General features: G+C 35.4%; 1 protein-coding gene across 1 annotated transcript in view; it reads left to right on the top strand.

Annotated features, from left to right (window-relative positions):
* The first annotated feature begins 576 nt into the window (after nucleotides 1-576).
* The window catches only part of LOC149798560 (uncharacterized), a 35,358-nt gene continuing 9,545 nt past the window's right edge, over nucleotides 577-26,389 (top strand). The window contains exons 1-6 of the mRNA XM_089957375.1: nucleotides 577-4,233; nucleotides 5,549-5,786; nucleotides 15,762-15,931; nucleotides 17,299-17,548; nucleotides 18,867-18,986; nucleotides 24,351-24,683. Of these exons, the coding sequence (XP_089813501.1) occupies nucleotides 592-4,233; nucleotides 5,549-5,786; nucleotides 15,762-15,931; nucleotides 17,299-17,548; nucleotides 18,867-18,986; nucleotides 24,351-24,683 (4,753 nt within the window). The 5' untranslated portion in view covers nucleotides 577-591. The remainder of the gene's footprint in view (nucleotides 4,234-5,548; nucleotides 5,787-15,761; nucleotides 15,932-17,298; nucleotides 17,549-18,866; nucleotides 18,987-24,350; nucleotides 24,684-26,389) is intronic.

Here is a 26,389-nt window from a genome sequence, read left to right as displayed (position 1 = left end):
CAGTATATACACAGAAAACATAAATGTGCATTTTTGGTGTTTGGACGTATTTCAGTGTTTCTAATAACCAGCATGCAAGAGTTAGTTACCTTGTGCTAAATGGGGAAGGTGTGACCATTAGTAACCCCCAGAATCAAGTGCCTGTGATAGAGTCAGACAAAATTGACAGAAAGCATCCTAACACAAAAAGCTTTCCTGCATTGGACAAATGATGACTTAAAATGTGGATGAAGATACCAAACAACAGAGAAACCTTGAAACAATTGAAAATAAATATCTACAGATCGTACCATTGTGACCTAGACTTCTAGGCCAAGTGTTTATGCATTTGCCTTTCAGGTAGATGTCAGCCAGGTGAGCAGTCTCATGCATACGTGGTCATCCACTTTTAGATATATTTTGATGCTGTCATTGTTGTGATCAAAGTACAGCTTCCTTTTTTTCTGTTATTTTCTGAATTGATAGTTATGTGTTGTTTTTTTTCTCTCCAGATTCTTAAAGTCAGTTTGGACAGTTAGAGTACCTTCATCATAATAATTAATATTCTGAAGAATTAAGAAGTCCAGATGAACTGTCAGACCATATTCCAAGATGCCATCTAAGAAGGGAAAGCCAAAATTATCATTATTTTCATTTTTTAGAAAGCATAAAAAGAACAAAAAAGACCTGATCAATGAGATGGGCAAGACAAATGAAGATTGTGTTGTGTTAAATTGGACAGTGCAGATTGATCCTGGTTCTGGGAGAGATACGACTTTCAAAGAGAGGGACAAAGAGCCATTGAGCTTTTGTCTAGTGGAAACAGGTGTAGTTAAGGAGAAGATAGGTAATCAAAGACCAGTTGCTTTTGTATTACCAGTGCGTCCGACCAGTACAGTTACAGTTGATGAAATAAATTCACGTCAAGTTGTTGAAAGCACTGTAGCTTATTTTGGTGAAAGGATTAATGTTGATTTTGATGAAAGGATTCTAGATAGTTTTGATGAAAGCATTGTGCATAATATCGATGACAATGAAAGCATTGTGCATAATATCGATGACAACACTGTAGTCAAAGCTGCTGAAGGTGATCACTTGTATGCAGCAGATGGTTTATCTGATATGCAACCTCACCTTGAGTCCCAATTTAACCCTGAATTTGAAGATATTTCTGTTAAAGACTTGGACTGGGCAAACATTATATCACTCAGTTCTTTGGAAAACGATGTACCAGATGCCCCATCTCTACAGGAGAGAAATAATACAGCTTTTGAAGCTTTTGAATTCAATTGTCACAACTGTTTTAGCACACCTGGAGAGGAAACAGTGCAAGAGACAGATACTGTTAGAATCATCTCCAGAAATGATAATTATTTTGAAAACCAGAACTCAGGAAATGAAAACAAAAAAGAGGCAGTAACAGGAATACAGATGTTTGGCCAAACTAAACCTCAGCATAAGTATGTTCAGGATCGTCATTTGGTAAATGAAGATAACATTCGGTTTCCCCAGGAATCTGGTCACTCTCCACATTCCGTACAAGTTACTACTCCTCATGAAGGAATGAATGCTTCACATCAGGACCAGATGTTCACTCAACCTCATCATGATGTGAATTGTTCCAATATGCATGGTATGCCTGACTCTTGTGTAACAAATACGACTGTAGCAAAATTAGTGGAAAAGGTAGATCACCTTGAGTCAATGATTGATAGACTTTCCAGATCGGTTTTGTTGGCATTAAGGTCTAATTCAAGAATCCCAGATAACATGAAGAAACAAGATCTCAAAATATCAGAGTGTCAAGAAAATTGCAAGGCTTGGTTTGATGATGATGACATAAGCACTATTGAAGAAAACTTGATCCAGGAAACTTCTCTTCTTGCTGACAGTTGTATCCATTCAGAATGTCAGGAACATAATCAAGAAGCAATGAACAGTACAAGTTCAGCCAGTATGGGTCAAGGAGAAGCAGAGAAAACAGAGAAGATGCAAAAGGTATCAAAAGACTTGAAAATATGTGAACTAGCTAATCAACTAATGACCATGTCGATGGTGAATAGGCCATTGTGGGACACAGGACCAGAAAGTGATGAAATTGGCCATACATTATCCTTGCAAATGAACCTGAATGAAGAAAATCTTGAGCATAACTTTCATTTACAACAAAACCTGGAAGGGCAGGCTGAGATAAGTCAGTTCCAATCTGTATTAAAGAAGATTAATTCTTTTAAAGCAGGAAGAAACTGCAGCATACCTGAACAAATGATACCTGTAGAGAATAACAATGCAGAGAACCATGGACTTCACTCACTAAAAGGCAGTGAAGAAGAAATGAACCTTACTGAAGATAAATCAAGATGTTTATCAGATGCCATCTTGACTCAGTCAGCAAATATGGGGCACAAAAACATGGTTTCATTGGAAAATTCTGAGAATGATGAACAGTTGGACATAGCCACCATAAGCACTACTGAGGGTGTAAGAGCAGTTGACGGACTTGCTTGTAGTAGAAAAGATTACACAGATACAGGAGTCATACCTGTGGTGGATGACAAACCCACATTTATTAATAGTGATGCTGATGTTCCATGTATAAGAGATTCAGTTAAAGATCAAGTGTGGAATAAACTGAACCTCGAGACAGAGGAGACATTAGTAAGCACCAGGAAGTTCAGTGTGGAAGCAGGTCTTCATTGTTCCAGTACTGACAGTATGGATGGGGGTTGTCTCAACCAAAAGGAAAATGTTGCGTGTGTAAGTGGCAGTGTTTTGAAAGTTAAAGAAATTGACTGTTGCCAAAGGGTTGATCCTAGAAATTTGAGCTGTGTTGGCCAGATGGACAGCAACATTAATGTCTGCACAGTCAAGATGGACCCATCCGAGTTTTCCCCAGAGGTGGATCCAGTTATCTCAGATCTAGATCATATCCCAGGTCATGAAATACCACCACAGCATGAAGAGTCTCAACAAAGACAAGTCTCCATTGATTATTCTTATGATCAAGTGCTGGATTCAACCAAAGAGGAATTTACAGCCAAAAGCCATTCTATTCAGGATTGTGACCCAAAGAAGCAAAGAGAAAATAAATTTATCTCTGGAGGTAAGGTTCAAGAGAGGAAATTGAAAGAGACCAGATATGTTTTAAATAAAAAGAAGTCATCACAAAGGTCTAAATCTGGCATCAGATGTAGACACTGTTCTTTGCATAAAAGAAGAGGCAAAAAAGGAAATAAGAAGCTCAAGAAAAACATCGAATCTACTAGGAGGGTCAGTCATGTAGAGAACTTTCCACAGATTCTGAGTGACCTTAAACTACTTCACTGCCGTACGATATTATTTCCCCAGGGTACTGCTCCAAGTGCTGCTTTGATGAAGCAGACAGCAACAAAGAGAACAAAACAAAAAGATTTTTCAGCAGAGCTTGGTATTTTAGTGTCACAAAAGAATAATAGCAGCCAAGAAAGTCTTATCGATGATTTTCTGAGGAGTTTAGTATCACCTTGGTTTATCTTCCCTACCATTAAGAATGGATTACAATCAGTGATCCTTCTTCCAACAGGCTTACAGTTGTATTTTGAAAGACTCCTAAGAGGAGCTCCTCCAGAGGAAAGAGAAAGGATGTCTTATGAGTGGCTTAGACTTCAGACATTCATCAACTACCCATCATCTGCTCCAGGCAGTGGAATAAGACTTGCAAGAGCAGGGTTTTACTACAGTGGAAGTGGCACGGTAACTGTATGCTATGCTTGTGGAGGACAACATAGTGAATGGAATTTTCATGATGACCCTGATGAAATTCATCAGAGAATATCACCTGACTGTCCTTTGTTGAGAGGTAATCCAGCCTATCCTAATGTTCCAATTATGCAAGATAGGGAACAGAATGGCATCCAGATGGGAAGCAATACTTCACATGCACATTTACCAGGAACTGGAAATCTCACAATGGTGAATTCACTGTCCAACTCGAATAGAACATCTGAGATGTCACCTCGACCATGTCCCGATATGGAATTACAGAATTCAACAGTCACCGAGGTTAAGGCACAGACTTCTGCTGTAACCCAACTCAGCATTCAGAATACACAGAAAAGAGGGTTAGAACAACAGGCCTTACAGCAAACCATGTCAGAGGTCAAACATTCTTTAGGAATTGATCGGCATGTTACACTGACTACAGAAACGGTAGTTCCCAATACCAGTGGGGAGTCTGAACAACGGCAGTCACAGACAACACAAGATATCACTCTGGTAAATATCAATTTTAGAAATTAATGTCAAGAAGTTTCCGTTATGGCATGCCACCTCTCTGTCCATTCATTGTTATTTTTATTATCCTATACAAGACTCAGAGTCACTATGTTTTGATTTACATATGTGGATCACATTGAACTATTTCATGTTTTTTTACTCTTCCAAGAGAAAATCATGTCTAGTTTTAAAAAAATGTAGCAGCATGTTCAGTTAAAATATGTTTTTCACAGGTAAATGAAATTAAGATTAAATACGATTGTTTTCAGGATTATCAGTAAGTCAGCCTGTCTTGAACTATGACCTATTCTCATCAACTTGTACCTTTTTCCTTGAGATGCAACATTTCATGGGAAATTTATACATACTTTAAAATAAATGGGTAGAACAGTACGTTGATGTGTCATCTGAGACAAATATGTGGAAATGTATTTGGAATGGGTAGCTATTGCATCACTGTCCTGCTGACAGCCACATGCATATTCATTTACATGTTTACCAATTTTGCACACATTTACAGGCAGTCAAAACTGAACTAAGCCATTTACGCAGCGCTAAATATTGCATCCTTTAAACTGGTTTGCAAATTGGAGAATGGTTTTTATTTGGCTAATTTATCCTTAGTTAATATTTGCCCGACTTCTATGAAACTTTTTAATTTGGTCAAAAGTCAAAAGTTTTGAGAACTTCAGCTCTTGTTACAGAAACATTCACCACCATTGAATATTCATGTTCTAACAGAAATTGATGGGAACAAGCTTATTTAATGGGAAAATTAGCGCCTTAGAACAAAATAATCATCTTTTGACTTGGGCAGCAATTTCCTGGTAACATACATGCATCTTTCCTATAAATAGTGTTCATTTTAAAAACATTGTCATTAATTCCTTGGCATATTACTTTACCTGGGAATAGCTCTTAGGATAGTATTTAAATGTTTTGTGTTTAGATAAATGCATTTTATATTTTTACATTAGATGTAAATGTGTTTGCCAGTCAGAGAACAAAGACTATAACTTGTCTAAAAGAAAGATTTTAATTCTTTACAACAAAAAATCATTTTGATGACAAAATGGCTGAAAATGAACTTGACAATTTTAAAAAGAATTGACTTTATTAGTAACTTGATGTATTGTGTGGGATGCACATTTGGGTTCCTTTAAAATGGTGTTAAAACATAGATTAACTCCATAAGATCAAAGGTTATTATCATAATTATCATAATTCAATCTAAGTTTGGAAATAAATAATAATTGAAAAGGTCCTAAAATACAGAGTTGTATGTATTTCTGTCATTTTCATAACTTGACCCCAGCGATCTCCAGATGATACAGAGAACACACAGTGCAAAAGTCCAGAAGTCTTTGGTCTGGTAGAACCATCTGGACAAGTAGAGGATTCTGGAGTGGATCTCACACCTCAAACAATGTCAGAGCGGCCAAGGCACCCAGAGTATGCGCCGTTGTCATCTAGATTTAATTCTTACACAGGCTGGCCAACCCGCTTAGATCAGACCCCACAGCAGATGGCGGAGGCTGGGTTCTACTATGCAGGTACATTATAGAATAACTGCCTTCTTTGTGATAGAAAGTGACATAAAAGTAACAACCTTCAATCCCTCACTGAATGCTCATCAGGTGGTCAATTTAGTAAAGAAACAGCAGCATGGCTGCTTCTAGTCATTGTATGACATTGTATTGGGAGAGACAGAGGGAGAGATTGAGAGAAAGAGAAATTGGTTACTGTAGATAATATGCAAAGTTAAATATCATATGCCAAAGTGGTCTCAACCTCTCCTGCAGTTAGAAACAGTATCACTTCAGTTAGTCCAGCTAAAATCAAAGTTGTAATACATGATTCATCTTAATTTAAAGTCTTCAATGTTTTCATAATCATTAGCTTAATGAAACTCAATCCAAAGTCACAACTTGATTCCAATTATAAAAATATTTCAACCTTAAAACTTGGGAAGAATTCCAGTCGGCATGTCAAATCAAAGCAACTGATGAGCAGTGTATTTTTGCATATTGAGCACTTGTCTCGCAGGACTCCTGCAATCTTGTTTTTTATCCCTTAATCTTGACTCAGTTGGCCCTCCATGCACTTTTTCATTAAAAAAGATTGAAAATTACACGTTCTCATTACCCATGTCTCTGTTGGCACTACCAATGGCCAAAGTCGCAAAACGTGATCAAATTTTGAGATGGCTGTGAATACCATTTTTGAAACAATGTATATAGCAATGAAAATGTTCAATGTTTCTTCTTGTTGGTTCAAGTTTAAATATAAAATGTTTGATGACTATTAGTGTAAGGTATTTTTGAGGTTAAAATCACCCTATGGCAAGGAAGATTCAGTTTATTTTGAGGTTGAAATAATATTGACAAAAGAAACTAAATTTATGCACAGTTTGTGGTTTCATTAATAATTGACTAGTTTGGAAAGTAATTAAAAAAACACAGGTATTTATTGTTGTAGACAGTAATTAGTATATAAATTATTTAAGTTAAATGAGTGTGCCTGTGTGGTTTGGATTTTTAACGTAGCTTTAACAAATTTTTCAGTCATATCGCTACAATGTCTGCAGTGTGACAGTTTATAGTGATGTCTAGCACTTGGGCATCAAGCCGCAGACATGTTGCATGATGTCCCACCCAGTTACATTATCCTGACACCAGTCCCTCCAGTCCTAACACTAACCTCTTAATGCTGAGTGCCAAGCGAGGAAGCTGTTAGTACCATTTTTGTAAGTCTTTGGTATGACTCGGCTGGGGATAGAACCCACGACCTCATGCATCAGAGGCAGATGCTCTAACCACTAGGCCACCGGAGAGGCTGTTAAATGAGTGCAAGATCTAGAATAGAAAAGCTCATTTTAGGTTAACCATATATTCAAACTTGTTAATGTATTTATATATTGGACCACTAATTATTTTATAGCCAGAGAAACAGTCTACTGGTTGGATAATAAATTAATACAGTGCTATGTATTTTGAGATACATCCATTGGCTTATAAAGGATTTAATTTTTTTCCATTATACATTTCATAAACTTCATCATATTTACTAAAGTTGAAAAGAAAATATTTACTTTTAATTTGATATCATGTATTTTTATTTTAAAAAGACAAAGTAGCATATGGGCTCTTTGTGCAAGATTATGAAGTTTGGTGTAGCCCAGAGAGTCCCCATTTTTAGGTGTAGACCAGGGAGTCCCCTTCTTTGTAGCATGAGGCACAAGAATTGATGTGAAATGCTTGCTTTTCAATAAATGGAAGTATGTGTTGTTTGTTTACCAATCAAATGGAGAGATTCAATTTATTTTTATTATACATATTAACATTAAGTTCTATGGGAAATTAATTAATGGTCTGATCCCTTAACAAGTTACTTGAGTATGTGATAAAAATGTAATTGCATGAATGCAAGCGTCCAAGGGAAATATGATAGTACAGTGCAGACCACAAACTTAAGGTGGTAAGATTGTCAAAGCAAATGAGATTATGTCATTTTTTTAGTACTAATAGTGCATTACATAGTTATTTTCTTTTACTCTTCAAAAATGTTGTGTCTCCCAAATTTGGAGGGTAAGTAACATAGTATCCCTTGCTCATGCGATCCTGTGTGCAACATCCTCCCATTTGTACCCTCCTCCCTATTGACTTGAAAATAATCAGGGATGTAAACAATGTACAAAACTTAGTCCTTTCATTCATTGATTTATAATTATTTACCTTACTGTCACCAAGGGGTCCCTAACGTTGTTGACTTGTTGGCATTACAAAGCAAATAGAAGCTCTCAATGTAAACAAGAAGACAAACTGCTCACTTTCCTTTTCAGGTGTCTAGAACAGTCAATTTCAGTCACAACTGTGTCATTTGTGTTGAATATTTGCACCAGTGCAGTAAAAACTGTGTTGTCTGTGTAGAATATTTGCAATATCCAGCTTTAATATTTAAGAAACAATTTGAACAAATAAAATGGATTAACTCTCTATACATGTGTTCAAAGAAATATAATTCCAAACTTTGTGGAATTATTGAGATTATCAAAGATTGTTGACAACATCACATCTATTGCTTGAAAACATAGACTCACTGATGCAGAAATGGTGACCGTCTTTCTGAAGACATTCCCATCTGATTCAAATGCCAACAGGTTGGCCCGAGTGGCCGAGTGGTTTAAAGCACTCTCTGTTATGGATCACTGCCATCTCACCTCTGCCTGCGTGGGTTTGAGTCTAGGATTCGGCTAATGTGCGTATGTGAGAAAGCTTGCCAGTAGCTTCTCGTGGGTTGGTGGTTCTTCCCGGGTTCTTCCTCCACCATTAATACTGGCCGCCATGTGTAGCCTATCGTGTACGTTAAATGGCGCTAAACCCCACAACAACAACAACAACAACAGGTTGGCAGTGTTTTGGGACCCCCTCATGACAATCAGCTGGTTATAGGTTATAAATCAATGAATAAAATAAGTTTTGGGGATTTTTTTATCCTTTAAAGCTGTTTGTTTTTAAAATTGGTAGAGGGTTACAATCAGATGGGAGGGTATGCAAAAATTGTAAGAGAGTTAAGTGGGACAGTGCATTTCAAAACTAATCTGCCTTGCCTTGATAGACTGTAATGAGGTTTGTTATTGTGCTATGTACATTATATCTCTTTACTATGGGGCCTAGTGGTTAGAACATCTGCCTTGAATGCAGAAGGTCGTGGGTTCTAACCAATGCCGAATCATACCAAAACATAAAAATGGTACTAACAGCTGACTTGCTAGGTGCTCAGCATTAAGATGTTAGTGTTAGGCCTGGTGTCAGGATAAAGCGAACATTTTTTAAAGCTACGTTAAAAATCCAAATTACACATACGCAGACACACACTCTCTTTACTGATATAAAAGTTAGCCAACTCAAACTAAATGAAAACTAAAATTTCAGGCCCATGGCAATTTGGGTTTTTTAAAGTTTACTTTATTTTGTAAGTGATTTATCAATGGTACTAAATATTGATACTTATACTTGCATACAAGCTGGATCCAACTGTAAATTTCATGGACCCAGTTTTGCACAAGGCTCTGGCATATATGGGTCTGTCAGTTTTGCACAAGGCTCTGGCATATATGGGTCTGTGAAGTTTGTGCAATGAGTAGAACAAACAACATTGATCTTGATCTACCAAAGTATTATGTGACAGCAGATCTGGGTCTGTCTTGTATTTGGACCTGACTTATTAGTGAGTATATATGATAATAATCTTGTTCTTATGGTATGTGATAATTAGTCACAAATTGCAATGCCTGTTCCATATCATGCCTTAGTCCATAGCATTTCCTCAAGTCATGAGCATAACTTGAGACTTTAGAAAAGTTTTATATTGTCGTCATCTGTATTGAATTCATAAGAAAATAGATTAGATTGAAAATTGATACAATATGGTAGGGCCAAAACATGCACTGGACTAGTTACACTTCTAATATGCCAGTAAATTGCTAGCTGAAGTAAAATTTGAGAATTTTCTTTTTCGTTATATTTCTGAATATGAAATATGCTTGTGAACATTGAAAATAGCCAGAGTTTTGCTAATTGAAATTATTGGAACTATCAGAATGCTGTTAGTACTGAAAAATAAGTACTTTTGAGCCCTGATGTGCATGGAGTTTTTCTTAATTGCCATCAGACCAATATCAAAACATTTGCTGTTGAATTGCACAAAATTAATGAATAAAATAATACGTAAACCATCTAGTGGTTAAGGATTACCTGGATTAAAGTTTTTTATGGTCAGAATGACATATGATGTAGTATATGATTTTATCACACCTATTTCAGCTTAGTGAGACACTGTAGGTATAAGTTCATGTGTGTGTGACATGGATTTTAAACAATGCTTTAACAATTTTTCAGTCGTATTGCTACATTGTCTGCAGTGTGATACTTTATAGTGATGTCTTGCACTGGGGCATCATGGCGCAGGCAAAAATATGTGGAATCATGTCACACCCAGGTACATTATCCTGACACCAGTCTGACCAGTCCTAACACTAACCTTAATACTGAGCACCAAGCATGGCAGTTGCTACTACCAATTTTAATAAGTCCTTGGTAATACTTAGCCATGGTTCAAACCTGTGAGGTGTGTGCTCTAACCACTTAGGCCTCCAGAATGGTTGGTATCACTTAGTGAAACATACTGTAGGTTTTACTCTTCAATTGGTGTTGGTGTTGATGTTTAAGTTTTCTTTTGTTGATGCTTTTGCAAGTCACATCCAGAATGCGTCAACATATAGATGCAGGTGTCAATATAATTATCCAGACTCAAAAACCATCTTTTTCATCTACTTCTGCTTGTGAAATATCATAGCAGATATAAACATCTGTCAGAATCAGTGTATACAGATTATCTAGAAAATATGTTGCCAGGTAGATGAGAGCAGGGATATACAAGATGACAAAATCAAACTCAAATACATATTTGTGCAAAGATGCAGATAATAAAATATATAACATGAACATTGATTTGCTGAAATTCTTAGCCCCTTTTAGTTCACCTCAACAAAATAGTATATTGCTGTTGTTATGGTTGTTATGGGGTTTAATGCCATTTTTCAGCACAAGGTAGGCTATACATGGCTGCCAGTATTAATGGTGGAGGAAGAACCTGGGAAAACCCTGGAAAGAACCACTGACCCACGAGAAGCTACTCGCAAGCTTTCTCACATTTCCACATTTGCAGAGCCCGAGACTCGAACCCACGCAGAGCTGAGATGGCAGTGATCAGTGATGGAGAGCGCTTTAGACCACTCAGCCACTCTGTATATTAGTATATTGCCAATTCAAAGTTAAAATGTTTCTTTTTAGAAATATTAAATGCTATAATGTAAAGAGAAGAAATCGCAATAAAGATTTCAATTAGAAAAGGGCCCATTATATCCTTGTCAAGCTCACTTGAACTTGTACTTATTTTCTGCATGGTAAGTGACATTTACAATGGTTGATGGAAAATACCAAAATTCTGTAGAGATGAGCGATGTTATTGTGGATTACACTCTGGTTTTTTTTCTTTTTTGTTGTTGAGGGGAGTGGCACTTTGTTCTCTGAAATTACTATTGATAACCAGAGGTTGCAGAAATGCTGAATCACACATCTGGACACAGATTTGTTATCTGAGATGCAGAAAATCACTTACACGAGAGTCCTTCATGCTCAAGCAACAGCTGGGTGGCAAATCAAAAGACTTGCCAGTCCCACTTCAACCACTTGCAGACTGGGGAAATGTGTTGAATAATTCAGGATCCTTTTAACAGTGCCACATGTACTTACAATGACAGAATACAGTGTCTGAATGACCCTCGTGCATGTTGTCATTATATGAGTACATCAAAAGAACATGATGCATTAAATATGTGGCAAGTTCTAAGACTTTGACTAGCTGGTGGGTGGGAAAATGTGCTAATATTTACAGTGATTTAATTAAGAGGCTTAAAGTCCCAGACATAGAGTACATCACATGAACAACTTCAGCTTTCATTACTGTCTTTATTTCCGATTGTAGCTGAATAGGTAGCGCTTGTGACCTCAAAATCAAGACATGTCAAGACTTTGACATAATGCCATTTACAAATTTGGATAAGTTCTTTTGGGGTTAAATAGCTAATTGACAAAGATTGTAATGAGATTTAGAAAAGAGATAAAGTTGCCAGAACTGATAGTTTAGATGGGTAAGTAGCCAGAATGTAAGAAAGTGGTGTGATGACTGGCTTTGTGTTTGAATAAGACCTTTCCTTGGACAGACAAAATTCAGTCTCGCTCTGATGGGCAAACATGAGCTGTTTGTCAGAGGTTAAAGAATGTGGAAAATTAAACTCGGTGGCAACCACTGGTTCTTCTGATCTGCAAAGTTCCACATTTTCTAGGGACATATAGATACCAACTACATCCTGCTGAGTATATGATATCAGTTTAATACATAAATGTTTAAAGAATTACAAATAAGTAAAACTGACAAGGTTTTGTCTCTTTATTTCTGGCATTATAATGGATATTGAGTCACTTAATGTATGCTAACATGCTTCTGGTAGGAGACGGCAACTTCTGCTGGTGGGACTCCTAGTTTTAAATTCCTATCAAGACCTCTGTGACAGGTGATCATAAGCAAAGTGTGTTTCAATCTAACACAAAAGGGGTCATATTTTGAATGTTTAAAACCAATAAAAAGACTTTTACACCATTTACTAATTTGATTTTCATACTTACTCTTTTCTTCTTCCTTGATTTGTTTTTGCCAGGAAAAGTTCATTAGCACAGCTCACTTATCATATTAATAGGTTACAACTTGTCTCTACATATTTCCCAGCTGTACATATTTGTGGAATTTTTCAGGACACCTTCAGATTTATGCATGTACCATTGTTTTTCTTTATGTTTGAAGCTCAATTTGCCATTTCAATTAAGAAGACTTAAAAAAAAACTATTTTTTTTCTCCTGCATTTTGTAGAAAATGGAAAATTTAAATAAAATTTAAAAAATGAAATTTGTTCTGGCCTTCTTTCCACACTTTCATCTGACCATTGGTCTCGTTTTCATTTTGTGCATAACTTCTCCTGTAATTATATTTGCATTTAGTTTGGTGTGTTCTAGATCATTGTTTAACAGAACTGCAGCCCCTGGATGCCATACCCATTCACTTTCATTAATAGTATTGGATTTCAGCCAAATGTAGCTTGATATTGGTAAGACTGGCTGCATTTGATTGTCAGCATTTTGTGTACTCATTTCACAGAGTTATTGCTTTGTTTTCAGACCCTTGCATTTTGATTTCTTTACATTAACTCCCTTAGTGTCCAGTTGAGGTCAACTAAACTTGGTTTACAGCTTGTTATTGATAATACTGTGGCTAAGTGTCATTGTCAACATTCTGTAGTGTCATTGTCAACATTCTATAGTGTCATATAGCAGATTTATGGCCCTGATTGTCAGACCCACTCACTTTCATTGCCACATAAAAACCACATTTAATTTAACCTAAATTTTTGGTATCTCTTTTATTTTAATAAAATTTGGGCATAGTTCAATGTCATTGTGTTGCTGAAGTAATTGTTCTGCATACCACATCATCTATAGCATAGTTATTGTCCCAGGTTGCCACCCATTTTCCTTTCTGCTCAGCCACTCCTTTAATTCATGTTGGACACATTGGCTGAGTCTGATTTTTCAGTGTTAGATTTCTTCTTTGTTCTGCCTGGCTATCGGTCACACCTTGGTAAATGTTGGTGTTTAGGTCAGTTCCTCAAGCCTATAACAACATAAAACAAGCAGCTTTGTAGATGTACTTTGGTCAATATCACCCATATTCATCAAAAGTAGGTCACTGTGACCTATTTTTGCACTCCGGTAACTTAGTAAACTTTTGGTACATGGATGTACTTTGAGTACAGTATTTTTTTTCCAGAAATTGCTGTGATCCCATTATTTTACTGCAATAGCTTTCCTTACTTTTTTGTATAGGACAGTTTCTCAGGCATTGTTTGCACCAGAGGCATGAGTTTTTTTTGGTGCATAGATTTGTCTTGGTCAGTACAATATCACTCTGAAAATTAGGTCCCAGTGACCCATTTTTTGCAATTAAGTGACTTCAATTAAGCTATGCAAATAGGTAAGTTTTTTCAAGCCTATGTCACACAATCATGAAACTTGTTATGTAGATGCATATTGGTCAACTCAACAATAATCCTTCCAAAAGTATGTCACTGTACTATATGTTACATACAGTGACTTTGCTTAAGTTTTCAATTAGGTCAGTTTCCCAGCCATTTTTTGTCCAAGAGGTATGTAATTTGGTACCAGGGTGTGTGTAGGTGAGTACAGCATCACCCTGCCAAGATAAGATAACTAGGCCTGTACTTTGCACTCCATGTCAGTTTCTCTAGCACATGCAGATGCATACTGGTGGGTATTGTTACATGTAGATGCATACTGGCGGGTATTTTTACATGTAGATGCACACTGGTGGGTATTGTTACATGTAGATGCACACTGGTGGGTATTGTTACATGTAGATGCACACTGGTGGGTATTGTTACATGTAGATGCGCACTGGTGGGTATTGTTACACCTTTCATGATTCATTCGCTGCTCTACATATAACACTGAGTAACTTGGATTATGTGAAGAGTTTAGGACAGTTTCGGAGACATTATTTGGCACATAATCAATGATGCGTTGCTGAGTACATCACTAACTAGACAATGCAACTTTGTCCTAGATATCACGCTTAAATGAATTTAAGTTGGCATCAGTCAGACACAAATGAAACTTTGTTTTTGGATGCATCATGGTGTTCAACACCATTTTACCAGAATTATGTCACTGTGATATATATTTCACACTTCAATGTTTCTGGTTAAGTTATCCATGGTTTTAGGTTTCTCATGCTCATTTTACTACAGTTTTATACAGGAAGCAGGATGCCAGGGCATTTGTATTTTTATAAGCTCATTTTTTATCTCATGCACATTTGACTACAGGGTAGTACAAAAGATGGATGACAGTGAATTCATATTGTATAAGCACATTTCTAGTTGTTGAAAATTGTCCAGCGACAACAGATTGTGTTGAAAAAATATATTATGTTAGACAGGATTGATATGAGTTACTTATTAATTTGGCATGGATTTCAGATTGGCTGTAACTGCAGTCAGTGCTTTCACTATGTAGGTAATATAGATTACAGTTCTGTTGTTTGTGGATTGCATGCACAAACTGGAAACCAGCTCCTCCAAGAGCAAACCATATGGTGGCTGGTTTAATGCAAGAAATAGTTATGTCTCCTATTTCCAACACTAGTTCATGAAAACCACAACAGTTCATTGGTATTATTAAGTCAGAAATAAGTGGGTTCAAATTCTACCCCAACCAGGCCAGGTCAAACATTGTGGTGTATTTCTGAGAATTGCACTTTATTCCATTTACTTTGACATGGTATGACATTTCATGTTCTTGTTAGTTTTACATTCTTATCATAATCTTTGGGACTATAAATATGACTATGATACTTCTTGCCTCCTGCAGTCTGGTCAACAGTGTCCTGCCTTGTACTGGTCATTTGATGTTGGCATGAATAAGTTCAACTGGAATTTAGTACACATATTTATTTTGCATACTATTATGTATTCTATCAATTTAGTACACATATTTATTTTGCATACTATTGTGTATTCTATCAAATTAGTACATATTTATTTTGCATACTGTTATGTATTCTATCAAATTAGTACATATTTATTTTGCATACTATTATGTATTCTATCAAATTAGTACATATTTATTTTGCATACTATTATGTATTCTATCAAATTGTCATAGTTATGTCCTTTTCTGTAGTTTCAACATTTGTAACCACTGACCTTTTTGTTGTTTTCGTCTTTTTAATATTGGGTAGAGTTATCTCCCTTTCATTTTCAAATCTTAAATATTCATTCATATACCTCAGTATGATTTAAACAGAAGATTGAATCACTTTATGTTTATCTGCAGGTGTTAATGATTACACCCGCTGTTTCCAGTGTGGAGGTGGTCTTAGGAACTGGGAACCTGGAGACAACCCTTGGATTGAACATGCTAGATGGTACCCACAGTGTGCTTATGTGCTGGGCAAGAGGGGACAGAAATTTGTAAATGCTGTTCTCAAGAAACAAGCTGAGCTGGTAACCATTCATATTGTGAATTGCTCCAGTACATATTTGTATTGGTTTGGATCGACTGCTTAATTTCTCACTAATTCTTTCTGTTCATGTCTGTGAACTAAACATTTCATATATACCTAGTCATTATAACTTGAGCTCAACTGCAAAATGTCATAGACCCTGATTTGCCATCACGTAATGCAGGAGCAGATCAGGGTCTAATTTGTTTGTTCTACTGATTACTCCTAACCAACTTCGGTGATGCTTATCTTCTGAATGGATGGTTATATTAGAATGGGATTTTCACAGGCAGACATCTTTTGGTGTTTGGTCAGTCTTGAATAAAAATTGTGCAGATCTGATGTCCAATATGGCTGACAAAGTGGCCATCTTGAAATTCTTACTGTTACTCCTTGTTGTAAAGTCATGTTGACATTGGATTTTCACAAGAAGACTTGTTATGATGCGTACTTAGTGCCAAGTGAAAACGATGCCTATATGACATCAGTATGGCAACCTTAGCAGTTACCTTGAAAAGATTACTATTGGTACTAAATTGACTCTGGAATTTCATCAGAAGACTAATAATGATATCCTAAATGATATTATAGCCTTCAAATATGAACACATCGGAATCTTGACCCAAATTATCCTGAATGGACAGTCGTATCAACATGGTTTGGTATATAGTTTGTCCTAAATGACAGTAGTGCAGATCTTAGATTCAATATGCTTGCCACAGTAGCCTACTTAACAAGCTTGTTGTTCAGAAATATTAGAGATAATTGCAACACTTGGCTGTCAAAAAGAAGAAATAGCCTTGAAATTCTGGAAATTCTTTTTGGACAGCAGTGAATCAGTCTCTTTGAGGTTCTTTTCTTGAACGTTTTAAAGTGATTGCTTAGTGCAAACTTCACCTCAAAATAAACATATCAATTAGCAGTCATGTATCAATAGTAGTATGGCATATGGTGTTACCGTCATCTGTTCACCATGGTTATCTTTGTATTTATGACATTTCAGTTAATGTTGTTAGACTGTCTTAATCCTATGATCACTGCCTTTTAAATCTGTCCTATTTATGTATTTGTATGTATATATGCAGATCTATCATTAGATGATGAACAAACAGACCAGGATTGGTGGTATAATTACATAATTAGAATTGCCAGTATATTATGAAATTATTTGTCTTGATCTGCATGTCAGTTGTTTAAATTTGAATTCAGCTAACATAAGCAAATATAGGACCCCTATTTAAACGAAGTACTGAATACACATTTTTTAATACCTGCTCAAGTTATTTTGACCTTCAGAATAGGATATCATTTTTTGGTACCTGTTCCTGCTATGAGGGTCAGCTTTCATTTTCCTTTGTCTATCTTCAGCTTGTAGCACCGAATGCAACCTCTGTGACCACCACAACTTCTGTGACCACCACATCATCTGGGACATCCACAACTACTGTGACCACCACAATATGTGGGATCACCACAACCACTGTGACCACCACAACCTCTGGGACTACCACAACCACTGTGACCACCATGGCCTCAGGGACCACCACAACCTCCATGAGTTCTGGTGCTATTAGCAAGACATGTAATGAACCAGTTTTAGAACCAGCTTTACTGACAGGTCAGTAATGATGAAAAATATTTTGTTTACAACTTTTTTTATGCCCTTCATAAGGTCAAACATATTATGATGATGTCTTCCTCAGTCTCTCTGTCTGGTTTCAATTTTGCTTTCACACAATAACCTAAGTTGTCCACCATCATCAGTCATCAAACAGATGGCTTTGATTTTGGGACAAAGAAGAAGCCTGACAATTTATTACTATTCTTGAGATAGTGTTCTGTATTCCTGATCTGATTTTGAAATTTTCTTATATAATCAAGATCACAGATAAGTGCCATGACTAACATAAGCTATCCATACAAATGGGGTGATTTTGCATCTGATGTCAGGTTCTGTTAATACTTTTGCAATTCTATTTCTAATTTACTTATACCATCAGGATATCCAATATGCAAGATCTATGAATGATAATGAGGTTATCTTGTTTGTGATTGGCTAAGCTATGTTACAATTCTGCAAACCATATCAATTGAACTTTTCTCCAGGTTAGTAAATTAGCTTATACTGTCATGTTCTTAGATTCAGTAATAAGGGCTGTTCCATTTAAACATACATGGCACCCAGGGAAGGTACTTCTTTAAAAATATATGCCAGGGTACTCATATTTCCCAAAGAGTTCATATGGAAACAATACAAAATTCTAAACTGCATCTATGGGTGACCATTCTACCTTAATAGTGCCTTCCCTGGGTCATTTTATTGGAACAGTCCTAAGTGAGATCTGCATATATTAATGAGATGTCCAGTATCTGCTTGGTAAATATTGTTACCTCTTGCAGTGACTATTTTTTCTCATCCTATGATTATAAGTATTTTTGGATAAACATGCATTTTACTGTCTAGTTGATCCTTAGTGAAAATGATAATTTGAAATACAGTATGGCCACCATGATGTCCAATATTGCAAATATTATCACTCAAGAATAACAGAGAGGATTTTATTGCTGATCAAAAAATCTTGGAAATTCTTGTCAGTCTGTAGAGCATTGGTCCATTACAGGGACTTTTTATATCTAGGTATGTCCATTTCTACGTTACTCTATTTTACATGATTTTTTGCATGTTTATACATAACATTGTACAAGAGTAATTTCTCTTTTCTACATGCATCATGTTGGATGGAAATGTGCGTACTATGGGTATGTGCTTGAACTTAATTTTGCACAGTAATACAGAACTATGATAACAATGATCATGTGCAAATGACACGATTAGAGTATACATTTTGGACGCAGGTTTTTTAATTTTATTTCACATACAAATAATATACAGATGATTGTCTAGTAAAGTGGAGAACATATTGTCATCTTTGCAGGTCAACTGAGATACTTCCAAAATACAAATGAGAATGCAATTGCCAACAGACTGATTAATGAGATGGGGTATCAGCGAGAAAGAGTTCGGGAGGCCATCTTGGAGGTCAAGAGGAGAAGAGGTTGTCATTAGATTTATCTGTTAAACTATGAATATTGTTGTGTTAATGCCTGTCTCCAGTAAGCATGCATACCTTATTTACTGTCAGATTTTGGACAGCAAAAAATAATTACTTTTTTGGTCATCCAAACACATCAAATTCCTTAATTTGGTGTCAAAAAAAATAGTAAGATACATTTACACACCATTTGAAAGTTACAGTGCATTTAAATATTGTTTTTCCCCCAAAAGTATGATGTCTGAAAACAAACAGTAAATATGGCACATACACACACACTCATGGGAAATGCGATTTTCACCCAGTCCATCCATCTATCCATATTTACATTTATTTTCTACTGTTGTGGTTCATTTTTTCAAGATATCTCCTTGCTTAAAACATTTAAACAAATCAGTGAGTCAAGTTCTACCCTGCCAATGAAAGCTTCAGCTAATTATAGTTTACATTGGAAGCATCCATTTTGGTTTATGGATGATCATGTATGCTAGTAAACAGTCACTGTTACTAGCAAAGATTTACCTTTCATTTTCATTCAGGACCAGAACTCCAGTTCTCTTCGATCCATTTGTTTTTATCAAAACTTGTTTCTTGTACCTTATGGATAACCCTATACTTTGGGAGTTGCTAGCTTTAAAGTTTAAGGTCTGCGTCACTAAAATAGACTTCACCCAACTTAGCCAATGTTGCTCAGAATCATCTGCTGTTAGTGGTAGTCTTGTTTTTTATTGATGTGCTGATAGAGCAAAGAACAAAGAACCAAGTCTTCTGTTTCAATTGTATCCAGTCTTCAAAATAACTGTGAGAAACTTTGATTATGTCAACAACAAAAACCTGCACTATATTTAACTCTTCAACCAGGCCAGATGCATGTCATTATACAACTGGTAAGTACATTAATTTGCTGATATGAAGTATTTCAATGTGGTCCATTTTAAAGATTTAATTGAAATTATTTCTTCCATGGGATGAAGTGAATTTTATTTCTTGTCGTAACAAAGAATGTTGTTAATGGGCTCATAATTATGTCTTCAGCTCTCATCAGTGAAAGTCCTTGCTTCTTATACCTTCATTCTTGGGCTAGAACTTCAGGCTATTTAAATTTGTTCAATGGTTCCCTCTACACTATATGGATATTTTTTAAAGGGGTTCTTATTCTTCTAAACATGTCTTTTCAACTGGCATCAAATCACAGCTGTGTACATTACAAATATATATGTATAATCCAGCAATCAAACTTTCGGAACAACTTCAGATATGATATGGGAATGTGCTAAGCATATGTACTTTGTAAGATTGTGAATCATCCTAAAATTTTCATAAGTGCTCTTGTTTTCTGTTGGAACTTTATGTAATTTCTCAAGTCCATTAAATATGTTTTTGTTGTTGAATAAGTTTGCTTTATATTTACAGGCCCTCTCTGATAAATACTGTACCCGGTTATTATCTGGAAAACTGAAAGCTTATGTATCAATACTATCTATTTTTTTTATTAAGTCTCTCTAATGTCAGCACAATATCAATTATAGTGTAAGCTTAATCATCCCACTTTAGTTACCTTATTTAGGTTTAAACAAATTCATCTGCTATTAGGTACTGCTCATTTAATCTAAGGGAGGGTGGGGTGGTTGTGAGTTTCTTTTCAGCTGAAATATTTTCTTTTATGTCAAGATAATTAATTATATTTCCAAATAATATCATATATATATATATATATATATATATATATATATATATATATATATATATATATATATATATATATATATTGTGACCCTGATTTAGCATGCTCCATTATAACATGAGTTTGGACATAACAGAGCACGGCTCCTGAAATTGCATACAAATTCTAAATATAAGACAATTGTGACATGGCTCCTGAAATTGCATACAAATTCTAAATATAAGACAATTGTGACATGGCTCCTGAAATTGCATACAAATTCTAAATATAAGACAATTGTGACATGGCTCCTGAAATTGCATACAAATTCTAAATATAAGACAATTGTGACATGGCTCCTGAAATTGCATACAAATTCTAAATATAAGACAATTGTGACATGGCTCCTGAAATTGCATACAAATTCTAAATATAAGACAGTTGTGACATGGTTCCTGAAATTTCATTGAGATGTATTTTTCTCGTTAAAAAAAATACTTTTTCTTCTTAAAAGTATGGAAAATAATGAGTAAATTTTTTGTCTATTCAGGCAGTATGCTGGACTCTGCCATTGTCACAAATTTGGAATTTATTGTCCCTTATTGGTGACAACATATACCATCTGGCAATTGTTTGCAACATTGTTGGTTGTTTATATTATCTTGGGTTTAGAGTGGAGAAATTCAAAGACACCATGAAAGAAAGCCACAAAAAATGTAAAATGCCCTGGAACTAACCGTTGTTACATAAACAAGGAATTAACCATAACATAAAGAAATTTTTTGTTCATATTGACAAGCCATCTTAATTGTTAATTGTTTATCATAATCCGCCTATTTTGACATCTGGCCTGAGTACTGTATTCTGTAATACACTTTGATAGTCATGCTACTAGACTAGCTACAATTGACCAAATGAGGGCTATTTTTGAAAAAAATGTTTCCAGACAAAATAGTTTTGCAGAAACTTCAAAGAAAACTGATTACCTTTGAGGCACCGATTGTTGTATATAAATAATAAGCAAATAAAAAAATCAGTCTCAATCAAGGCTCTACAATTATTTGATACTGCTGCTAAAATAATAATCAGGATTTTGTTTGGTCCTCCAAAGTGGGCTTTAGCTGTGACTTCAATAACTCATACACCCTTCATCAAAGCTAGCCAACTAGTATTCAATAAAAGCAAAGTTCCGTTCATCAAAGGAAGTCAGCACCAAAGTGAAATAAAAGCAGTGAAATCTGATAGATTGTTGCATTTAAAAAAATTGTGGGACACATTTATTGTGCCATGAAAGTTTTTTTATTGGAAGAATATTTATGCTTACGATTGCTACCAACAGTGGCATAAGATGAGCATTAAATTTCCAGTCTTTTGAAACCATGCATATCTGGACATCAAGTTAATTGAAGGTGTGGCATCTCGCAAAGACATTTGTTAAACTTTTTAATTTGTTCATGTCTTCATTTCCTAATGAATAGCCTCATCCCCTGGATAGTCCCAGCAAGATGATACCTGTCTCCAGCTGACTAAAATCTAGATCATTTTAAGTACGTGAACATGTAACATATAAACAACTATAGCTATGTCCTATAGGCACAAAGAATATCGTGGTAAATTGTTTAGTGATACGTGTTTGTTGACAATGGGATATTGATCAAACGAGGACTACCGTACCATTTCTGTATAAATGTTGTTTGTGTTTTTCATGACTGATCATGAATTTTATAACATGAGATCAGTGCTTGAATTCACTGACTTTCAGTGCACATGAACAGTTCTTCGTGCATGATGGATTAAATTTTACAAATGTAAGTTGTCAATATACAAGTATTTTCTCAGACTAGTTTTTTCTTTATTTGAAAATTAAAGGACCTATTTCTTTTCCTGCTTTTATTTTCCTTTCCCCTGCCATTTATTTGGCATATGTATTATTTTATTCAGGTAACTGACTTGGTTGGTTATAAGATGGTTCAGTACTTAAGATGGTCAGGTTCTGTGAACCCCAGCCATTGCATTATGGTGGGGTCACACTGTATTTGGTTAGTTTGCATTAAATCAGAGCAAGGTATTTTACAGCTATTGACAGACAGAAATAAAGCAAAAAGGGGAGGCCCCTTTCCGAGAACATTGAAATGTTGATCCTTAAAATAATTGCAGTATACCATGGTACATATTGTGGTACATTTAAAAATACCATGGTATAACGCAGTACAAAAATGTTCATGGTATCTTCCTCTAGTAGCTAATCAGCTTGATAGGTATTAGTAGAGCTGAAGTGAGTCTGGGTATTTGAATCAGTATACTTATTGTATGACTATCCAAATAGACATTTGGTATTCAAATATTTATTTGTTTACTTAGTAAGACAACATTTGTAAGAGACACAAATTTGTGTGTGTGTTATTTAGATTTTTAATGTAGCTTTAGATTTTTAATTTAGCTTGTCTGCAGTGTGGCAGTTTATAGTCTGTGATATCTAGCACTGGGGCATCATGCTGCAGACATGTAGCACCATGTCCCACCCAGTCACATTATTCTGATACCAGGCCGACCAGTCCTAACACTAACCTCTTAATGCTCAGCAATTAGCGCGGCAGCTGTTAGTACCATTTCTAAAAGTCTTTGATGTGAGTGGGCTGGTGACTCGAACCTGTAACCAGAAAGGATACAAATAATTTAAAAAGTAAATTATACAGTGTGAAATAAATAAATAAATAAACTGAAATTCATGTTCTTAAACACAAAGTAGTTATAATAATATTGTGAATAATCACATTGCTTACAACATTTCCATGTCTGTTCATTGTCACTGATGCTGTCTTGAAAAGATGACATGTAATATGCTGATTCAATGAAGGACACAGTATAAGTCAACAAAGCCATGATGTTTCTAAGTAAGGAGTTAACATGTCCAAATGAAATTAAATTGGCCACTTGTCTTTTTTGTGTTTAGGAGCAAATTAGTCCAGACTAATTTTTTTGATAGACCCTGCATTTAGTTTTGACATGTATTCAGGTTTCTACCCTTCTTTTCTTACAGCCCATCTTCAGTACATATGAACGTTTATGGTCATACTAAGGTTGAAGATAAATTTGGAAAAGTATCATCTACATTCATTTAAATTTTTATTTTGAATCCTGAACAAAATTACTCAAGACCTATATTATGGATCTTCAGATGACTGAATTCATGGTGTTTAATGTGATGTATGATGCGTATGTTTTGAAACTTTGTCAGAATGGAGGAATCTTTGAATCTGGTATGTCAGAGTCATGAAATATCAGTCACTGGTTGTGTTAGACAAGTAGATCTGATAGTCTTTCAAACTACAAGTATATTGGGAGAAGAAAACCAGTGGTTGCTCCACATGTACATTAAACCAGTAGTTGCTAGAACAGATTTGACTGTGTATTGATTTTGTTATATGAAATGCAATCTAGTTCACTTGTTCGACCAAGTGGTTTGAAATACTGCAACATAAGTTTGATTTTATTTATGCTAGAGGGGTTGTGGGTGTCATCATTTTCAAAATACTAGGATTTTGTGTTGTAAATGAAATGTGTATTTTATATGTACTTGAAACAAAATGGATATTTATTTATATTACAGGTGTCAATTTCATGAGTTTTCTTGGGTAAATTACAATATTGGAGTGATCAGGATCTTGTTAACTCAGAGGTTTATGGTTATGTTCTCTTTACAGGACAGCAGGAAATTGCTGTTGAGCATGTAATAGAGTTATTGATTGCTGATGATGAAAGGAAGGCAAGAGATGTCAGGCAGAATGAAGCTACAGTTGAGGAATTGATTCAAGAGGGTGGGCAATTGACCCTTCGAGACATCAATCCACCCCATGGAATACCAACACCAAAACCACCCCCACCAATAATACCACCAACAGGTCCCATGAGTGTTGATGTTCCATCATCCTCATCAGCATTTGACAATCGAGAGGAACTTCAAAACAACAACTCAGCAGCCTCCAACAGACCACCATCCCCACCCCTACTGGAATCAACCCCTCCATCAGCTATCGGTAAGAAGTTTCATGTTTTTTAGTCTCAATACAGTTTATACATAAGTCAACCTTTGTTTTTGTTTGAACTGATATGGGATGATACCATATATCAAAATATATTCAGGTAAGGAATTAATTCAGTGGGACTAATGGTGATTTCTTTTTTGTTCATGCCATGCTGTTTCAAACTTGGAATTAAATCATTCTTTAGAAGTTGAACTTTGTTTTAACTGGAAACCAAAGATGGAGTTAAATATACTGTATGCTTTCAACAGATCTTTCATTAGAAATTGAAATCAAATTTGTATTTTATTTAGAATGTCCAGCTTTCAAAAATCAACTTTGGCCTGTTTACCCACTAAAAAATTATCACGTCTGACAAAAATAAGCACTATCTCCATGAAATATAACTATAATTCATTCTTGCTTGTTCTTTACAGCAATAGTGTGATATTTTCACAATTTTTGAAGTATATCTTAGCCTTATAAGTTTTTCAAAATATATTGCTATAAAATCATGCCTTACATATCATGATTAAGATGTTATTAAAAGCCTGCCAACCATTATGATCTGGGCATAATCATTATGACTTTATATGAAACATGCCTTACATATCATGATAAAGATGTCATTAAAAGCCTGCCAACCATTATGATCTGGGCATAATTATTATGACTTTATGTGATGAAATATGCCTTACATATCATGATAAAGATGTCATTAAAAGCCTGCCAACCATTATGATCTGGGCATAATCATTATGACTTTATATGATGAAATATGGCTAATGCTCACATGTGTATAGCATATGCTTTTAAGTAAATTAATCCAAACGAAATAAAATAATGAAAAGCTGCTTGTCCTGTTTAGCTGTACTGGTTATAGACCAGACGAGTATACGAGTTGGTCTGTTTTTCATTGTGTATTCATTCATTATCACAAGTTCTACTCTTCCTAAACCACTTAGGGGGTTGCCATGAAACTTTACACTTAGACTCATCCCATGATATAGTTGGTCCTAAATTGAATTGATGCTTTTCAGACATCCAGCATGGCCACCAAAACAGCCATCTTAACAAATGTGTTATCACATGTCCTAAATGTTAAATCATATTGACATGTGGTTTTCTCCAGGAGACTTCTTATGATGTTCATTTGGTCCTAGATGAAATGATGCCAGTCTGATTTCCAGTATTGCAACAACAGTATCCATTTAGACTTAATGAATGGAAAGTCAGATCATGTATAATATGAAAATGATGCAGTTCTGAGTAATAATGTAGAAAATCTTTTTATGTGAATATCAGTGTTCTTCAGTTAAAAGAAGAAGCAGTCTTGTCCTGGACTCCTAGAAATTTTCTTTTCAGATAGTATGGTGTCAGATTCTTTAAGGGACTCTTACTGAAAATGATATTTTCCTGAATCATCTTTTATGTGCCAGTAAATTCTAGAATTAATGTGCTCCTGCACTGCACATTCATATTCAAATGCATGCTCATACATGTATTTTCCAAGTGTTTTATTTAAGGCAGCTGTATATGATAAATTTGCAAGAAAACAAACACTTCTTCAATTGGAGAAACCATTCCTTAAGATAATTTATATTAACACAGGCCATACAAGTTTGTGTAATTTCATGTAGTCATTTCATATACATGAAAGTTCCTGAAAAGTGACTTTCGTTGACAGGTTGGTGAAAGTTGGTGAATTTTGAGGGATTTGA

The sequence above is a fragment of the Sinohyriopsis cumingii genome, chromosome 5, assembly GCF_028554795.1.
Source record: "Sinohyriopsis cumingii isolate HCF-2022 chromosome 5, ASM2855479v2, whole genome shotgun sequence".
Lineage (NCBI taxonomy): Eukaryota > Metazoa > Mollusca > Bivalvia > Unionida > Unionidae > Sinohyriopsis > Sinohyriopsis cumingii.
Note: the sequence above shows the minus strand (reverse complement) of the source record. Positions and strands in the feature narration are given on the sequence as shown.